The 20020-nt window shown below is 46.2% G+C and overlaps 1 protein-coding gene across 8 annotated transcripts; it reads left to right on the top strand.

The window, feature by feature from the left end:
- The first annotated feature begins 832 nt into the window (after positions 1 to 832).
- On the top strand, positions 833 to 16118 carry SNIP1 (Smad nuclear interacting protein 1). 8 transcript variants are annotated; one of them, XR_008630312.1, is made up of 6 exons: positions 833 to 1102; positions 2667 to 2769; positions 7196 to 7794; positions 10010 to 10919; positions 11210 to 11263; positions 15051 to 16118. XR_008630312.1 is itself a non-coding variant. In XM_055140445.1 (5 exons), the coding sequence occupies exons 1-5, from the start codon at positions 879 to 881 to the stop codon at positions 10031 to 10033; spliced, it is 969 nt and encodes a 322-aa protein (XP_054996420.1). In that variant the 5' UTR covers positions 833 to 878; the 3' UTR covers positions 10034 to 10176. The 8 variants fall into 8 exon arrangements, 2 of the variants coding, with proteins under 2 accessions (XP_054996420.1, XP_004614299.1); XR_008630313.1 differs by lacking the exon at positions 15051 to 16118 and adding an exon at positions 12440 to 12738; XR_008630314.1 differs by lacking the exon at positions 11210 to 11263.
- Positions 16119 to 20020: the final 3902 nt, after the last annotated feature.

Consider the following 20020-nt stretch of genomic DNA (forward strand, 5'->3'; position numbering starts at 1 on the left):
TCGAGTCGGTGCGCTGAGACTAACTCGCAATTTCAATGAGTGGGGCAGATCCACCTCGTAGAGTCCCAATTTTATCATTTTCAAAATGGGAGTCTCTGACTTCTTAGTGAAGCGTCGGGTAAGACTCCCAAAGGGAGGCACCTGGAATTCCCAGGGGTTCAAAAGTATTTGTTGGGGTTATTGTAGCTCAGTGGTAGAGCGCTTGCTAAGCATGCGTGAGGCCATGTGCTTAATCTCTGGCACCTTAAAAAAAAAAAAAGGAACTTTCAAAAATATTTATTTATACTGAGATAGAGACACGACCAGAGGGATGGCTCCAGGGAAGGAGAGGGAAATTCGAAGAACATGTGTGATTGCATTTCCTTCTCTTCTTTCCTACGTTTTTCCAAAAGTAAACTTAACCGGTTTGCGCACTATCTTGTATCCTGCAATTTTTTTTATATTATTGGATGAAAAGAACCCAAAGTATCCTGCTTTTTTGATTGCACAGAATCGTTCCCCCCACCCTGCATTTGTATGAAGATTGTAAATAGCGTTGCGAGGGATGACGTAAATATCGCCCCCTCGGTTAAGCAAGTCCCTCCTACTGACTAGGTTGAGGTCGCCTGCACGTTAGTAACTACTATCGGAGGGATAACAGACTGCCTTCAGAGCAACGTTCCTGGAAGTCGGCTTTGGAAACTCCAAACTCTCACCCGGGAGCCGGGGACTACGGCCCCGCCTACCGGGAGTAGCTGTCACGTGCTCACCTTTGCTGCCCCGCGGGGTTCTGGGTAGCACAGCCCCGGAAGCGGAAGTCCCGGCCCAAAACCCGTCATTTCCTTTAGCGGGAGGAGTGCAACGGCCCTCATTTTCCTTGGCTCCCCGGAGATCTCAGCATGAAGGAGGTGAAGAGCGAGCGGGAGCGGGGCAGCCGGCGGCGACACCGGGACGGGGACGTGGTGGCGGCGGCGGCGGTGGTGGTGAAGCAGGAGCGCCTCAGCCCGGAAGCCGCGCCCCCGGCCCAGCACCGCCCCGACTCCGCGGGCCCGAGCCCGTCCCCGCCGGCCGGAGAGCCGGGCCGGGCCGGGCGCCGCGGGAGCCGGGCCCGCGGCAGCAGCCGGTAAGTGGGGAGCGGCCGCGGGGCCACCGGGGGGACCGCGCTCGTGAGGTGTCAGGAGCTGCTGAGAGCCGAGCGCGGCTCCTTGGGCTTCCTCCGCAAGCGGTGACCGGATGGGCTGCTGGAAAGAATGTTTACGCCGCCGGAGTCAGCGCGGGTCCCCTCTCGAGGGTCCCCTGGCCGCTGGCAGAACCCCATCCTCCCATCTCTAGGTCCCGAGCATCTTGCCCGGAGGAAGGGTCCAGGGGATCAGGCGGAGCAGTGAAGTTGTTGATCGGGTCTCCAAAAGGTGGCCACATCGAGGACCTAGTCCCAGCTCCCTGATAGAAAGTTTGGGGCGAAATTGCCATTTTTAGGTTGATTTACTTGTTCGTTCCATTGTAGTTTTACCGAGTTCCTAGATTGATGTAAGGATTGAGGGTACGGAGCCCCACATAGGTGAGGGAGAATGGCCTTTGCCCTCCGGAAATTGACATACTCCAGCCCTGAGACACAGTCGCCAGCGAGTAAGGAAAAAAGTTTCAGTTAGTAACCAAAGTTGGAGATAGGTTAAGGCCTAAATGTGACAGCAGGTGTTTGGAGGGAATCGAGGGAAGGTCGGAAGGTCTTTCTGGAAAAAAAAAAAAAAAAAGGTGCCTTGAAGCTGAAACCTGAGTAATAACCGAGCCTTGGATCTATCCGGGCAGAAGAACGAGAGGCTCCAATAACCTGATACTTAATTGTGACTGTTGTAGAAATAGGGGAAAACATTTCTATGTAGTGACTGAGTGGTAGGAATGAGGTGGAAGGAGGGAGGCGATGGAGCCAGAGGACTCGCTGATGTGATTGTGTGGGGAAGCAGTGGGAGAGGGGTGCTGTTGATGGTGAGAAAGAAGAATCAAGGTAGCTTCTGATTTGGGGACTGGATGGATGCTGGTGCCATTCCCCCAGATGGCAAAGACTCGGAGAGAAAAAAGTTATGTTATCTGGGGGCTGAAGAGATAGTACAGTGGGTAGGATGCTAACTTTGAATGCAGCTGATCCCGATTCCATCTTTGGCATTCCATATGGTCCCCTGAGCACTGCCAGGAATGGTGCCTGAGTGCAGAGCCAGGAGCATCACTGGGTGTGACCTCTCGAACAACAAAAAATAAGTGTTATGTTATCTAAGTGGGACTGTTCAGAAAGTGCATACACACACACACACACACACACACACACACACACAGAGAAAGAGATGGGATGGGGGCACACACCTGGCGGTTCTCAGGGCTTACTCCTGGCTTTGCTCTCAGGGATCACTCCTGACAAAACTTGGGGTGCCGTGTATCAAACCTGAGTCAGCTTTATGCAAGGAAAGTTTCCTACCCATTGTACTGTCATTCTGGCTCAATTAGTTATATATTTGGGTCTGGAACTCAAGGGAGTCTGGGTTGAGAGACTGAAAGCTCTTGGCTCCTTCTCCTGATCAGTAAGGACCTTACAGGTGTGTTTGATTAGTAGGTAAGCCCGATACTTGAAAGTAATTTATGTGGGGAAGGAAAGCAGATTAAAAAAACCTGTATATACTCTGTTCTTTTTCCGCTAGGTCCCCAGCCAGAAAGAAAAACAAGTCTTCAGGGAGAAGGAGCAAGTCTCCACGGAGTAAGAGAAGCCGAAGTCCTCACCACTCCACAGTAAAAGTAAAACAGGCGAGTAGCTTGAGATGTTTGGATAGCAGGTTCCTATCTAGAGAATTTTCGTATCATAGCTAATGAGTGTTATATGGATGTTCATTTGAACCTGTAATGGGCTTTTCTCAAAAAGAGGCTTTCTTTGCTCTTTTTTTGAGCGGAGGGTGGGGGCTACACTTTGGGGTGCTCAGGGGTTAGTGCTGGCTTTGTAATCACAATGTGACTCCCAATAGAGGTTATAGGACCACATAGGACTATATATGGTACCTACATGCAAGGCCTTAGCATCTATACGGTCTGCCTCTAGCCCTAGGTTGTACTTTGACTTTGTATCTGAGAACTTGTTCCTTTCTAGATCCATTTTTTTCCCTTAAAGTTTTCCACATAAATCCATAATAATCTATAAGGTTTGGTTTATTTTTTTCCTAATCTTTAAATCTTTCTCACCAATTAAAAATTTTTTAATTTTTTTTGCTTTTTGGGTCACACCCAGCGATTCTCAGGGGTTATTCCTATCTCATGCACTCAGGAATTAACTCCTGGCGGTGCCTAGGGGACCATATGGGATGCTGGGAATCGAACCCCAGTCGGTGCATGCAAGGCAAACGCCCTACCCGCTGTGCTATCACTCCAGCCCCTGGTTTATGTTTATTTCGGTGCTAGTACTCAGGGGCTATTCCCAGCTCTGTGCTTTAGGGTTGTTTCTGGTGATGCTTGAGGGAACCATATGGTACCAGGGATCAAACCTAGGTCTGTATGTACAAAGCATGTTCTCAGTTCATTGACCTCTCTGCCCCAAAGTTTTTAGTTTATTTTTTTAAAGTGGGTCCACACCCAGCAGTGCTCAGGGGTCACTCCTGATGGTGTTCAGGGGATCTTGTGCTTCTGTGATGTAGGTGATCAGACTGGAATCTGCAGCATGCAGGGCAAGCACCTTAGACTCTATACTCTTTCCAGACCCAACATTTCTTTATTTTTCATTATTTTTGTTTTGTTTTGTTTTACTTTTTAGTCACACTTGGTGATGCACAGGACTTACTCCCAGTTTTGCACTCAGGGATCACTCCTGGCTGGCGTGGGGCACTATATGTAGTGCCAAGATTGAATCGCTGCCTGCTGTTTGGTTTTTGGGCCACACCCAGTGGTGCTTAGGCCTTATTCTTCCTGGCTTTGCACTCAGGGATCACTCCTAGAGGGTTCAGGGGATTGAACTCAGGTCAGATGTGTCTAGACAAACCTGCTGTACTATCACTTCTGTTCTAGTCTTATGTACTATATGAATTGTTGCATACTGCTTTGACTATTTCAGAATTCAAGTCCTGTAGCTGTAACTCGCAGATTGACACTCTTACTCTCAAGCTATAGGTTTGTTGTTTTTTCCTTCCTTCTTTCCTTCCTTCCTTCCTTCCTTCCTTCTTTCTTTCTTTCTTTCTTTCTTTCTTTCTTTCTTTCTTTCTTTCTTTCTTTCTTTCTTTCTTTCTTTCTTTCTTTCTTTCTTTCTTTCTTTCTCTCTTTCTCTTCTCTTCTCTTCTCTTCTCTTCTCTTCTCTTCTCTTCTCTTCTCTTCTCTTCTCTTCTCTTCTCTTCTCTTCTCTTCTCTTCTCTTCTCTTCTCTTCTCTTCTTTTCCTGCTTTTTGGGTCATATCCAGTGATGCTCAGGGATTAGTCCTGGCTCTGTACTCAGGAATTTCTCCTAGTGGTGCTTGTGGGATACCGGGGATCAAACCTGGGTCGGCCGCATACAAGGCAAATGACCTACCTATGTACTATTACTCTGGCCCCTCTTTCTTCCTTGCTTTCTCTCTCTCTCTCTCTCTCTCTCTCTCTCTCTCTCTCTCTCTCTCTCTCTCTCTCTCTCTCTCTCTCTCTCCCTCCCCCTCCTCCTCTTGTTTCTAAGTATTTTGCAATAAATTCTGGGGCTTTTAGCAAGGAATTCAGTTTGATAGTTATTAATTCAAAGTTATCTTAGTTTACTTCTCTATGCTGACTTCCCTGGTGACCTCAAAGTAACCTCTCTAAGAGTTGATTTCTGGGTATTAATGAGCTAAAAACTTGAAATGGCCCTCAAACGAAAGGATTTGACTGGTATTTGACACCATATAAAAGTTACCTTTTATATGGATGGTTGGAACATGCACATCTTCTGGACTGATGGCTGACCTCATAGTTATATCAGAAGAAGGGGAGACAGTCTATAAGATGCTGTAGGTAGGGCTGGAGTGATAGCACAGCCAGTAGGACATTTGCCTTGCACACAGCGACTCGGGTTTGATCCCTGGCATCTCATATGATCCCCCAAGTACCGCCAGGAGTAATTCCTGAGTGCAGAGCCAGGAAAAACCCCTGAGTATTGCCGGGTGTGATCCAAAAAGCCAAGGGAAAAAAAAAAGATCTATAGGTAGATGTGGAAAATTCCTTCTGACCAAGTGAATTGGGATGAAAATAACAGCTAGGAGACTTGAGGAGAGAGGGAGGCATAATACAGTTGTTTGGGAGAGGGAATGACTTAGGGGAGCTAGAATGATTGTTGGGCACCATTGAGGAGGGTTGAGGTTATTTCAGGTGGCGTCTGTCAGAATGGGGTGGGCGCCAGAGTCCTGGAAGTATCTGCTGAGAAGTAATCAGATTGCTTTACTACAGAGTGTAAGTATAGAGAAGAAAAGAAGAGAGGCCATCTGGAGGTGTGGGGCTTCTATTAGAAATAAAAGCATCTATATTAACCGTTGGGGTGAGTGGCTGAGCTGCTGGCAGGAGATAGGTATCAGTCATTGGAAGGACAGATAGACCGCCGTGTTGGAAGGGCCCACGTATGTGTTACATCATCAAGAGAAATGTTGCAGAAAGTGACCTAACGCCAGAAATCAAATTGGCCAGACATGAGAGGAAATGAAGAAGAATCAGCAGGTGACAACAGCAGGGAGAGGAATATTTGATAATGGTCTTAATGTGAGATTCAGAGCTGGGCATGTGTTTAGAAAGAAAGAGGTCTGACGGGTATTCTAGATTCAGTACTGAGAAGCAACGATTCCTGCCTTATGTTTAGACCCGAGATTGTGAGATTTGGGGGTGAGGAAGGGGTCTGGGGAACAAAACCTGCTACCATTTGATGGAGCTTGGAAGCAAAACGTTGTATTAGAGCAAAGGGGGAAGGGGCCTGTCAGAAAATATTGAGAATGTAGATTTACTGAGCATTCCAGGGGTACAATCGAATGGTGTCAGGTATTAAAGAAAGATGGGTTTTGGAACCGAGGAGTAGATGTACGGAGCCTCTTGGGAGTGAGATTGGAGGGCGAGGTGACGTCTGTTTTGTAGTGACTAATTTAATAAGGGATAAAGGGGATCCTGAGATTAGTCCTGGGCAGAGTGAACTCTTGTGAGTAGGTATCCCCAGCTCCCTCTCCTGCTTGGCTTTAAAGGCTCGAAAATATACATCCTTCTACCTTTTATAGGGGATAAACTCACCAGTGCTTGGGGACCATATGGTACCAGGGATCAGTCAAGTTTATTTTACATGCTTTTAAAAATTGTTTTGTTTTGGGGGCTGGAGAGATAGCACAGCGGGTAGGGCATTTGCCTTGCATGCGGCTGACCCGGGTTCAATTCCCAGCATCCCATATGGTCCTCTGAGCACCGCCAGGAGTAATTCCTGAGTGCAGAGCCAGGAGGAACCCCTGTGCAACGCCACGTGTGACCCAAAAAGCAAAAAGCAAAAAAAAAAAAAAATTGTTTTGTTTGGGGGCTGGAGTGATAGCACAGCGGGTAGGGCATTTGCCTTGCACATGGCTGACCTGGGTTCGATTCCCAGCACCCCATATAATCACCCCAAGCACTGCCAGGAGTAATTCCTGAGTGCAGAGCCAGGAGTAACCTCTATGCATTGCCGGGTGTGACCCCAAAAAAAGCAAAAAAAAATTGTTTTGTTTGGGGGCCAGACTTCTCCTTATCTCATTGCTCAGGGATTACTCTTGGCAGGGCTCAGGGACCATACATAGAACCAGGGATTGAATCTGGGTCAACCACATACAAGGCGTAGTCTTAATCCCTGTACTCTCTCTCGTCCTAGATTTTTGTTTTTTGGTTTTCTTTATAGACTTATTTTGTACGTGACTAATGGCCATGCGCTCTCTTTCTCTCCCCCTCCCTCTTCCTTTCCTCCCTTTTTGTCCCCTCTTCTGTATTTGCTTCCTATATGTGCTTCCCGGCTTCCTTGTGTGTTTGCTGAGAGGTGCCCAGTTTCTAGGGCTCTGAACATGGCCTTGGACCGAGAGCTATAATTGGACAGAAACATGAGATGTGTGGTGTGCATGGCCTTGCAGGGGAACATAACCATCCCTTAGCACCTTACATCTCTGGGACATTTGTGCTAACTGCCAAGGTCCACATCAGAGATGACTTTGTGAGTGCAGCTTGTTCACGGGCTGTGGGATTTGCTGTTCGGATTTCAGGAACGCGAGGATCACCCCCGGAGAGGACGCGAGGACCGGCAGCACCGTGAATCGTCCGGACAGGAACACAGGCGGGCTCGGACCAGTGACCGAGATCGACACCGCAGCCATTCCCACCCCAGGAAAACCTCGAATGAGCGGTCTGGGAGTGGGCAGGCGCAGGGACGGGATCGAGACAGCCAGAGTCTGCAGGCTCAGGAAGCCGAGCGGGAGTTTCACAATGCCCGCCGGAGGGAGCACCGCCAGAAGAGTGAACTTGGTGCTGCTGGCAGTGAGTCTCAGGAGTCGGCCCCTCGACCTGGAGGCAACAGCAAAGACAAAGAAGTGCCAGTTAAAGAAAAGCCCAGCTTTGAACTTTCTGGAGCACTTCTTGAGGACACCAACACTTTCCGGGGAGTAGTTATTAAATACAGTGAGCCCCCGGAAGCCCGGATCCCCAAAAAACGCTGGCGTCTCTACCCCTTTAAGAATGATGAGGTCCTTCCGGTCATGTACATTCACAGACAAAGTGCTTACCTCCTGGGTCGCCACCGCCGAATTGCGGACATTCCAATCGACCATCCCTCTTGCTCAAAGCAGCACGCCGTCTTTCAGTATAGGTGAGTGCAGGTAGTGGCGAGAAATGGGAGGTGCCAACCAAAGTGGGATGTCTCAGGGAGGCTGGCTGAAGTCTGTGTTGTGCATATGCAGAGGATTCCCCATACGCCTTATAGTCTAATACAGGTCCTAACTTCCCTGTTTCTAATTGGGTATTCCCCAGAGTGATCGAGACTAACCCTTGGGGGTGGGGGTGAGGTACCAGGATGAACTGGGGCAGGCGGTGGGGAGAGGCAGTAGTAGCATCAGTTCCTTAAAGAGGAAGGTTTGGGGGTTTTATTTTGTTTCATTTTTTTCCCAAAAAATCGTTTAATTGAATTACAAAGTTACTCATTCTTGAGTTTCAAGTATACAATGTTGCAATACCTACCCCTTCAGCATTGTCCACTTCCCTCCATGGGTGTCCCCAGTTGCCCTCCTGTCCCTCAGCCTGCCTCTATGTTGTTGGGTTTATTTTGGGTTTTCTTTTTTTTTTTTTTTTGGTTTTGGGATTACACCCAGCAGTGCTCAGGGCTGGGGAACCATATGTGGTGCCAGGGATTAAACCTGGGTCAGCCACATGCAAGGCATGTGCCCTACCTGCTGTGCTACCTCTTCATGTCCCCACAGCCTACCTTTACAGCAGGTACTTTCTCCCCACCCCACCCACCCCCTTTTAGGCACTGTTGCTTACAGTAATGTTGCTGATAGGATATTATGTATATCACCTTACCTCCTTTTAGCATCCAGTTCTTGTCCAGAGTAACCATTCCCTCTATCATTGTTGCATTGCAGTGGTCCCTCCCCCAACCTATTCCCCACACACCCCTACCCCCCATCTCCGAATACTTCCTACTAAGGACCAGTTCTCCAAAGAAGGTTGTTTTCTAGAGCTGTTATGCTCTCAAAATAGAAGCGATTAGTAGGAAAGAAAGAAGAGAAAAGAAAAGAAACAACTGAAAATGCCTGGCATATATGTCACCTGAATCTTGGGGCAATCTGAGTAGTATATGTTTCCTTGCAGTAATCTTGTAGGCAGGTATTAATAGTCCCCATTTGACAGACAAGAAAACTGAAATACAGCAAAGCCAAGTGACTTGCTGAATAGATGATCATCATGGTATTAACTGGCTCAGATCAAACTCCCTCTCCTCTTGAAATCCAAATCTGCTGCTTTGTTCCCATTGTGACAGGATCTAAAATACATCCAAGGACCAGAGAGATGGTACAGTGGGTAGGGCACTTGCCTTGTATGCAGCTGATCTGGGTTTGATCCCCAGCACCACACATGTCCCCCAGGCCTCACTGATGCTGAACTACAGCCGGGTGTGGCCCCAAAACAAAACTATATATGTGAAAGAAGTATCATCATAATAAACAACAAAAACTTTATTATTATTATTATTTTTTTTTTGCGGTGCCGGGTACCAAACCCAAGGTCTCACCACACATGCAAGGTAAGTGCTATACTGCTGAGCTGCCTCCCCAGCCCACACAGAATGTTCTTTTTTTTTTTTTTTAATTGAATCACCATGAGAACAGTTGCAATGCTTTCAGACCTATATTCTTAATTAAGGCAAGAGGCCCTGAATTTGCATTTTAAACTGCTGCTTTCTTTTGTTTTTGTTGTTGGCCAGCACCCTGTGGTGCTGGGGACTCCTCCCTGTGTGGTGCTGGATGGGGGTGGGATGTGTCATTCTCAGCAGTGTTGCGGGACCATGCGGTGCCAGGGGTGCCTGCATGTAAAGCATGCGTACCAGCTCTTGGCGCCATCTCCCCGGACTGCATTTTAAGCCTTTTATCTACCAAGAATTCCTGTTCCCTGAGCCCCCAACCAGTTCTCATCTTTTCTGCTATGTTTTTTCATCTGCTCCCAGTGTCCCTACCCGGGGTCATGCTAGCCTCTGGTTCTCCTAGTTTGAGCTTGAACTGTGTTCAGACCTGCTTAGTTACAGCCTCCGGGCCCTGTCTTCTTAACCTGTGGGTGGTGAACTCATGTGGGATCATGTAACTGAATGTGGAGTCGTGAAAACTGTGGCAGTCATGGAAGGATTCTGAATCTGCAGTGACTGGAATTAAGGTGTTTCTGGCAGTGCTCACCCATGTTGCATTTCTCCGGTGAAAGTGTGCCCTTGGTGGCAAAAGTTGAAGAAGCCCGGCCTGCTCTCTGCACAGTTAACCCAGAGCTGATAGCCTGAGGTAGGATTTTGCTCACCAGTTTCTCTTTTTCTCCACCAGACTTGTGGAATATACTCGTGCTGATGGGACAGTTGGCCGAAGGGTGAAGCCCTACATCATTGATCTTGGCTCAGGCAATGGGACCTTCTTGAATAACAAGCGCATTGAGCCGCAAAGATACTATGAACTAAAGGAGAAGGATGTGCTTAAGTTTGGCTTCAGCAGCAGAGAATATGTTCTGCTTCACGAGTCCTCAGACACCTCCGAAGTAGACAGAAAAGAAGATGAAGATGAAGAGGAGGAGGAAGAAGTATCTGACAGCTAGTAAACTAAAACATAACCCAGACTCGGAGACCTCTTCTTTGAAGGCTGTGGGATTGACTCGAGCACTGTGGTGTGGTGCTCTCTGTAATGCCTCTTATTGCCTTAAGCCTTTCCTCTGTTTGCTAACCAGCTTATGTTACAGTAAGAACATGAACTTGGGTGGACTCTTCTCTGTGGCTCATCAACCACATGCTCGCAGGCATGTTTTCAGGACAGTCTCACCAACACTTTGTGTTTTGTAGAAACATTGTGGCTTTTGTTGGTGCTTTAAGGACTGGCTGCCTAGGAAACTTTTAAACCTCTTGGTTAGAGGGGAATTGTGACTTGTTCTCTTTTTTTGTACAGTTTTTTTAATTTATAGAATTGTTAGGCTTTGTGGACCAGGTGGTTTTGTTTGTTTTTGTTTGGGGGACAGACCCCTGAACAGAGAATTTTACTAAGCTTTGGTTATCACCAAAACAGCCTCCAGAATATACCAAAGCTTTGACCTGGTTGAGCTCTTGAGTCATAGAATTTAATTTTGCACTTCATTTGGAGGGTGGGGGTGGGAGTGGGGAGAGTTTACCAAATGGCCTCGTTATTGACTGTCAGACTTGCTTTTCAGAGCCTGCTTAAGCATATGGGAAGATCACGGTGATACCAGCAGGTAATATATTAATGTCACAGAAGGCTGAAATGGGTCATGGTTTCCTGTGAGAGAATTTTGATTTCTCCATGGAGCATGTACATAACAATTTGATCATCTTATCTGGTCTTTGACTTTGTATTTTATTCAAATGTTGTCTCCCTTTTATCTTCTTTGAAGAAGCACTGTCCTTCATGTGGCAGGGTCCTTGCTTGATTTTAACAATGTGTATATGTCTAAAGGCGTTGTGTCGTTTACATGGTTCATCTTTTTATAAACAATGTCACATACATTGTATTTACCTTCCCCAGGCTGGAAACTATGGAAATTGCCTAGTTTTCTAATTTTCCACCGGAGGAATATGTGTAAGTAGAAAAACTGTTAACTACTTATACATATTGTGTGTGTGTATATATAATTGTGTGTGTGAGAGAGCTGCATACTGGTTTTCATATGAGAATGTTTTGTGAATGTAAATGTAATGCTACATTAAGGCAAAGGCCTCCCTGCATTTGATGAGCAGGTTTTTGTTTATATGTATTTTTGGGATAAAAAAATAATAAAATTTGTAAATACCATTGTAAATACCAAGTGCCATTTTAGAGGGTAATGTTTTTCTGACATAGCAAACCTTGTAATTATTGGTATATTTCCTGCTGCTAAAGGAATCTGTATCAGTATTTTGGGGGGATCTGTATCAGTGTCATGCCCGGGGTGGTTGGGGGCTATCTCAGGCATAGTGCTAGAGGGATTACATCCAGCAGTTCTCAGAGGACCATGCAGTGCTGGCAATCTAATCTAGGGCCTCACCTACTTAAGGGAAGTGCTCCGCTACCAAGCTACATCCCTAGCCTGTATCAGTAATTTTGAGAGAAAAATAGGTTAGAAGGGGCTGGAGTGATAGCATAGTGGGTAGGGCGTTTGCCTTGCACGTGGCCAACCCGGGTTTGATTCCCAGCATCCCATATGGTCCCCTGAGCACCGCCATGGGGTAATTCCTGAGTGCAGAGCCAGGAGTAACCCCTGTGCATTGCTGGGTGTGACCCAAAAAGCAAAAAAAAGAAAAGAAAAAGAAAAGTAGGTTAAAGAGGGTGTCGAGAGGTTGAGACCAGGGAAGAGTGACTGGTCCAATGCTAGGACTGACATAGCATTGGAGTCCAGATCTTCAAGCTGCAGTGAATGGTTTCTGTTGAAGCTGCAGCATCTTCTAAATTTCAGTGAAGTGAAGAGGGTTTTCTTGAGTCACATAGAGCAGGTTCTTTATTTTGGGTCTCTGGCGATTTTATTTCTTCTCTACTGTTTGGCCCATGGGTGGTGAAAGGAGTTTGTGCATCTCTGTTTCTGCTGACTGTGCCTGCTGCTCCAAACTTAGGGTACTGATCAAGGCCTGTCTTCGTCATCCTTGTGGGCACATAGGGAAATGTAACTGGTGTGGGGAGGGGCAGCTGGTGAATGTTTATTCAAAAGAAAGCAGGGGCTGTGGGCTTGGCAGTAGTAAATACACCTTACATGTGTGACTACGTGGATTTCATCCCTAACAGTACAGAAAAAGAAGAAAATTAATCCCATGGATGTGTCACAGTGGATTCCCTCTCCAGCACTGCAAAGGGGAAAATAAGCCCCATGAAGAGCAAACATGTAATAAGGTTGACTAGACGGAATATGAAGGAGAGCTGCAACAGTTAGCCTCCCATAGCTCAGTGAGTTCTACATTTGCCCTACAATTGCTCTTTTGTTACATGTGTGGTCATGGTCCCTTAGTGCATTTGGGACCAATAACTACCTCCCAGTTGTTGGACGAAGAAACAAGTCCACAGTAGCTCTATAATAATCCTGATTACTCGGGGCCGAAGCGATAGCACAGCGGGTAGGGCGTTTGCCTTGCACGCAGCCGACCCTGGTTCAATCCCCGGCATCCCATATGGTCCCCCAAGCACCGCCAGGAGTAATTCCTGAGTGCAAAGCCAGGAGTAACCCCTGAGCATCGCTGGGTGTGACCCAAAAAAGCAAAAATAAATAAATAAATAATCCTGATTACTCAAGTCAATCAGGATTATTATAGAGAAATTGTGAAGGATTGGGGGGCAGCAATTACACATAGGTGTGGTTGAACATTAACATAAATACAAACAGATATAATGTGCTTCCTTAGGGGAAATTTTTCTAGGCGATCCAACCCAAGGGCGGCATTCCATCTAGGGGCTCCAGCACTCTCGATTCCTTCCAGGAGATCTGCTCAGGGGCGGCATTCCATCTAGGGGTATATTGCTTTCTCCTTTTCTATACTGGTAAATCTAAGCAGTCATATTAAACTTACTTCTTAATATTTCTAGTCATTTTGTATAAACAGTTAAGAGCTAAAGACTTTTTTTTCCCCCTGCTTCTTGGGTCACACCTGGCGATGCACAGGGGTTACTCCTGGCTCTGCACTCAGGAACCACTCCTGGCGGTGCTCAGGGGACCATAGAGGATGCTGGGAATTGAACTCCCATATGCTTGGGCTGGGAATTGAACCCGGGTCGGCCTCCTGCAAGGCAAACGCCCTACCCGCTGTGCTATAGCTCCAGCCCCAAGAGCTAAAGACTTTTATCTATACCTTAGATTAAGCTTCCAATGATAAATGGTAAAGGGTGGCTTTTACTGGGGGCGTCTCACTATATTTCCCAGACTACTGTCCTCAGCGCAGGTTAGCTTTCCTAACCCCAGGAGGGTCTTTTTCAGTTATTTCTTGTTGGGTCATGACAGAGTTTGTTCCATGACTGTGCTCTTAACTTACTACACTTCTTATGCCCCTTAGGGCTGTCCCATGTCAAAGCCAGGGTAGCTTACAACTTGCTCTGGGTCCATCCAGTCCTTTGGTGGGACCCACTTTTTGGGGTGTAAGGAACTAAGGTTAATTTTTTGTTTGTTTGCTTGGGGTTTTTTTTTGCTTTTTGGGTCACACCTGGCAATGCACAGGGGTCATTTCTGGCTCTGCACTCAGGAATTACCCCTGGCCGTGCTCAGGGGACCATATGGGATGCTGGGAATCGAACCTGGGTTGGCTGCGTGCAAGGCAAATGCCCTACCCGCTGTGCTATTGCTCCAGCCCCGGAACTAAGGTAAATCTAAGTGCAGCTGAAGCTTAAGTAAATACGACAGATGCCTAGGAGGATATATTTTTCAGAGTCAATTAACTCAAAAAAGGGCATTAACTCTCTTCCTGTGTCTATACAAAAGGGACATTGCTCTAAAAAATATGCAAAGGGCATAAAAGAAAGACAAAAACATTTCATTTACATATACAAAATACAGAGCCATCAGAAGGTTTGACTTTACAAGTTACCATGTCTGAACTGGAGATATTTGTGACTGACAGGGGAAGTAGAATACAAAAGAGACGTTAAAGATAAACATGCCTCAGTGGAATTGGGTGTGCTCCCAGGTGCACTGTAGTGGAGGTAACTCAGTTAACAAGCTCTCTGCAGGAGGAGAAAGGATAGCCCAAAGTTCAGCCTTAAATGCTTGGAACTGTAATCTAACTATGGATAGACTATGGATGTGCGTATCTATAAGGTTTTGTTTTGAAGAGGTTTTTGTCTTTTGTGGTCTGGGGAGGGTATTTGTGCCACACCTGGCCATACTCAGGGCTTATTCCTAGCTCTGCTCAGGGATCACTCCTGGCATTGCTTGGGGGACCATATTGGATGAGTTTTTCCTCTTGATCCAGATTGTATTTTCCTTTCTGGAATTAGTTGGTGGTTTGGTCTCTCACTAGAGGGCTTGCTGTGTGTGTGCTGCTACTGTTCCTGGGTAGTTTGGGGCTTTGCTTCAAACCCCATCCTAGATGTCCCTCTCCTCAAGGACTACTTTGCCTACATTTTTTTTGCTAAAGCATCCGAATTGTATAGTCAGTGTTTTGACAGAGAAATATCTTCTTGAATTAATAACTATTTTCCTCCCACACCCAGTGGTACTCAGGCCTTACTCCTGGATCTGCACTTAAGAAGTGGGGGACCATACGAGGTGCTGGGGATAAAACCCAGGTTGGCTGCGTACAGGGCAAGTGCCTTAGCTATCGTACACTCTCTCCAACCCAACTAAGAAGTTCTTGATGCCAAATATCTTGATAGGTATGGAGGTATTCATCATTCTTCTTTTTTTTTTTTTAAGGAAGAGAGTCAAAGAAAAGACACAACTCATCTCTAAACCCAGATATGATCAGCAGACAGCTTGAAGTTGACACAGTACTGAAAGCTTTCTTCACGAGTTAATTCATTGCTTAGAAGTTTGTTTTGGGGGCTGGACGGACAGCTCAGTGGGTTGCTGCACAGGCATCGGATGCAGGATGTCTGAAAATGGCATGGTGCCTGAGCACTGCCTGGAGAGATACCCAAGCACAGAGCAGAGCGTAGGCACTGCCCAGATGTGGCCTAAACCCAAAATAGAAATTTGTGTTCATCTTGAATATTTACAGCTTCTTCATTCCCCACCTTCTACCACCCTGGCTGACTTGTCTAAAATGCAAGCCCTTTGCAAAATAGCCCTTTGCTTCTGAGCCTCTCAAGACCCCTGTGGTGCTCTGCAGTTCTGTTAATGTAAGGGACAATCTGGATTTTCCCCAGCACGCTTCTTCCTAGAAGTCTTCCAGTCCCCTCCTAACTGACAAGGTACAGCTTAGGAAGTGCAGCTGATAACTAGCTTTCAATTGCTGTATCCTGGTGATACGTGAAAGTATCCAGATAACTAAACTTTAAAAAAAAAATGGTATTACTGAGTTAAGTGTGTCAGTGTATGATTGAGCTTAGCCTTAAAGAGTGTCTCTCTACCTTCTCTCCCGCAGCCCCTTTCTGAGTCCGTTGCCTGCCTGTAATTCCCGTCGCCTACTCATTGACCCTGTAGTTTTTGTGCCATGGCCCTCTTGGAATATCTTGTTGTCCCATGGGGGGGCCATATGGCCTCCAGTTGAGAAGTATTGCTTTTAAAAGATTTAGACCTGAAGTATATCAGGTTATCATTTAATATGGTACACAGATGGTTATATGTTTTTAACATCTTCCCTTTGTGGAATCCAGCTGTATGTGAGGAATGAAATACTGTGTTAATCAGAGAGCGTCAATATTACACAAACTACGTGCCAGCAATGCCTTCTTATAAGATAATGCTCTGAGCCCGTGATGTTCCTGCGGTATGTGAATTTATATTCAGGAGAAAGGCTACTTGACTTAATTAAAGATGTGGAATTTAAAACATTCTGTGTCTGGGTAAAGTTTCCAGTATATTTATCAAATGGGAAGATCAAAGAAATTCAAAAGGATGACGAAAGGGAAGAAGAATTCCCAAATCAGCAGTTGTCTGGAGGAGCAGTCCCAGTGGGCAAGCTTCTGGCTGGCATTGTTTCAAGCCTGGGCTAGTATAGCCAAACACATGGCAGTGTGCTAGAGCTCCCCTCCTCCTGGGGGCCCACCAGGATGGGAGTGAACAGCAAGGAAGCATGGTGGGACAAAGGCTGTTGCTGGGGAAAGGTTGAGAAGCGCTGTGCTTGAGGAAAATTAAGGCCCAGGAAGAAATCAGTCCTCCACTGTGTTTCAGTAGAAAAGCAAGGGGTCGTGCGGGACTCAAGCATTCGGTGGCCAAGAACTGATCCCCTGGCCGGCCCATGACAACGGACGGATGAGGGGAACGGAGAATCAGGGACTCAGGCTGGTTGGTGGTCAGTTTATTTCTCTCTCCTTCCCAGTGTAGTCCGATCTCTCCTGACAGCACAATCGTAGTTTTGGTCGTAGTTCCAGTCATCAGAGTTCCATCCTAGTCTCCTCATAGACCTCAAAGTCTGGTTCTTATCTGGTCCTTCTCTTTCCCATAGTCCCCACTGTCCTCTTACAGCACAGTTATATAGAAATCATTATCATGGTGGGGGCACACATAGGTGGAGTTGAACATTGTCATAACAACAAGCAAGAGGTAAAGCCACTCCTTTGAGGGAAATTCTAGGAGATTAACTCAAGGACAAAGTCTCATCTGAGGGTTCAGCACTCGAGATTACTAGGAGATCTGCTCAAGGGCAGGATTCCATCCAGGGTGTATTGCTTTCTCCTTCCCTCAGCTAGTAATCCGCTTAAACAATCATAGTAAATTTGCTTACAATATTTCTACCCCAGCAGGGTCCTTATTCAGTCACTTCTTTTTAGGTCATGACAGAGTTTGTCTCATGACTGTGCTCTTAACTTATTATACCTATGGTACTTAGCTTGTCCCCTTTCGATGCCAGGGTGGCTTACAGCTGGCCCTGGATCCATTGGGACCCTGCTTTTGGAGTGCTAGGAACTAAGGGAAATTGCGGCTTAAGTCAAGTAAATATGGATGCCCAGGAATAAATATTATTTTGGAGTTAACTCCCATGTTACAAAGCATAGCATGAACTATCTTCCTATATCTATACAAAAAGGACATTGCTAAACCATGCAATTGACACAAAGAGAAAAGCAATATAGGATTATTAGTGCTTGATGGAATTGGGTGTGCCTCAGGGGCACTGTTGTGGGAGTAACTCAATAAACCTAAGTTCCCTACTGGAGGAACAAGGACAACCCAGTGTTATCCAACACTCCACCCTCATCTTTAGTTCATATTATGAAGGGGTTCTTTTTGTTTGTCTTTGTTCCTTAAAAAAAGAAATTAGGACAGTTGATTTCCTTCATATTAACCCTAAAATTAAAGTGAATTAATCCAGTCAACTTAGAGTTACATAACATCATGCAAATTGTAAGTAGATTATAACTGTGAGTTAGATACTATGCAAGCAAAGACATTTGAGTGTGCCTCAAAAAACAAGTTGATTTCTGAACCCAGGGCAGAACATTGTGTCAGACTGATGAGGATATTGCTGGGTGTGGCCCAAAAAGAAAACAAAAAAGATTTTTTGTGAGAGGACTGGAGAAATAGTATAGAGATCAAGGCATTTGCCTTGCATGCAATTGACCCCATTTCAATTTCTGACACTACAGAGTCGCCTGATCACCATCAGGAATAATCCCTGAGCACAGCGCCTGGAGTAAGCTCTGATAGCCACTGGATGTGGCACAAAAACCCCAAAAAGAAGAAAAGCTTTTCGTTGTTTTGTAGAGCCAGGGAAATCATGTTTCATCTCTAGCACCCCATAATTGATCCCCTGATTAATATTGGGAAGCAACTCTTCAAGCATTGCTGGTTGTGACCCCAACACAAAGGGTTTTTTGTTGTTTATATGATATCCAGAAGTTTGGAGTTTTAAAAAAATTTTTTTTAAGTGGAGGATGCTGCAGAAAAGCAACAGCCCATCATAATTAAAGTCAAACGTCTTAACTCTCTTTACTGGATGTTCTCAAAGCCACATTATTTTACTTTACACCTTATGGTGAGGGAGGGGGGTGCTGATGCATATCTGGCAATGCTCTGGGGTAACTTCTGGCTCTGCACTTAAGAATTATGCCTGGCTGTGCTCAGGCAGCCATATGGGATCGAACCCAAGTCATCTGCACTTGCCTTGCACACTGTCTTGTCTCCTACTTCAGGCACTTTTGAGTTCTAGTCTTTCTGCTTAGAAATACTCCTACTTTCTCATTCCCTCTGCCTTCTTCTGGCTAATTGCTCATTCTTTCCTGATTCCCAAAGTTTTGTTAATTCCACTTTATTTTTACTCTTTCCCCTCCCTCCCACCCCGCCCCGTGAGTGCATGTAATGGGTTGGGTAACACCTGGCAGTGTTCAGGGACTATTCCCAGTGCTATGTTCAAGGCCTTGCTCCTGACTTCACAGATACAAAGCTGGTGCTCTAGGCCGTGATCTTCCCTAGGCCATCTCCCTCTTCTCTCCCCTCTGCAAGTCTGTTGGTCTGGGGTTCACACCCAATCATGCTCATGGTTTACTCCTGGTTCTGTGCTCAGGGATTATTCTTGGCAGTACTTGGGGAACCCTATACAGTGCCCAGGACTGAACTGGGCAACTGCATGCCAGGCAAGTACTTTACCTGCTATACTATCTTTCCAACTTTTGTTGTAACAATCTAGGCCTTATTCTACGTTGAGTGGGACAAGTCAAATCCCAAAGCTTGCATATAGGGTATGAACTTTTACTCCCTCCCCCCTCCCTCTCCTTCTCTCTCTCTCTCTCTCCTTCTCTCTCTCTCTCTCTCTCTCCTTCTCTCTCTCTCTCTCTCTCTCTCTCACACACACACACACACACCCCATAACAAAGCAGACATGCCAAGACCCCTCTTCCCAAAGCCAAATGCATGGTCACCTCTTCCATTAGACCTGCATTGTCTGCCTCACTGCAAAGTGGACCCCAACAGCACATGCAGCCCTGATGGTGCCTGCCTGCACCTGCACGGACCCCTGTGAGCGCAAAGATTGCAAATGTACCTCCAGAAAGAAAAGCTGCCGCTCTTGCTGCCTCTCTAGCTGCTCCAGTTGTGCCCGGGGCTGTGTGTACATAGGGGTGTCAGACAAGTACAGCTGCTGAATCTGAAATTTGTGTGTGTATTTGCATATATATATAGATGTATAAAAAATCTGTGCATCCTGACCTACTGTAGCTGCCATCTTTCCTGTAAAATATGTGAATGTTAAAGTTGTTGAAACTTTAAAAATTTTTAAAAATAACATGTACGCCAAGGTGCTACATCTTTCAGAAACTGCGTTCTCCAGGGAATTTGCAGGCTTGGGGCTCAGGAAACCTAAAACCTTGAACTATTGTTTTAAAAGACCCTGTCTTGGGCTGAAGAGATAGAACAGCCAATAGGATGTGAGTCATAAAAGCATTGTGGGAGCTGCTGCTCAGTGGCCGAGAGCTGCCTCCCAGCCTCCCCAACAGAGAGACCGAGAGACAGTGGACTGCAGCCTGATGGTGAAAATGGCCCATTTAATGCAGAGTTGCTAGCATACTTAGAGAACATCTAAAGGGGCCAGAGGTGTAGGACTGCATGTCTGTCTGTGATTTACAGAGGTAAAACATTCCAGCAGACGCAATTCTCGGGGGGAGAGAAACTCAAGCAGACGCTCTGCAATGTCTCCCAAGGATATCTATCTTGCTTTTCTCTTTCCCTCTAGTCCTATATATCAAACAATTAAGTCAAACAATTGGCCAAACAATTCTACTTCTTAC

The sequence above is a fragment of the Sorex araneus genome, chromosome 5, assembly GCF_027595985.1.
Source record: "Sorex araneus isolate mSorAra2 chromosome 5, mSorAra2.pri, whole genome shotgun sequence".
NCBI classification, from domain to species: Eukaryota; Metazoa; Chordata; class Mammalia; order Eulipotyphla; family Soricidae; genus Sorex; species Sorex araneus.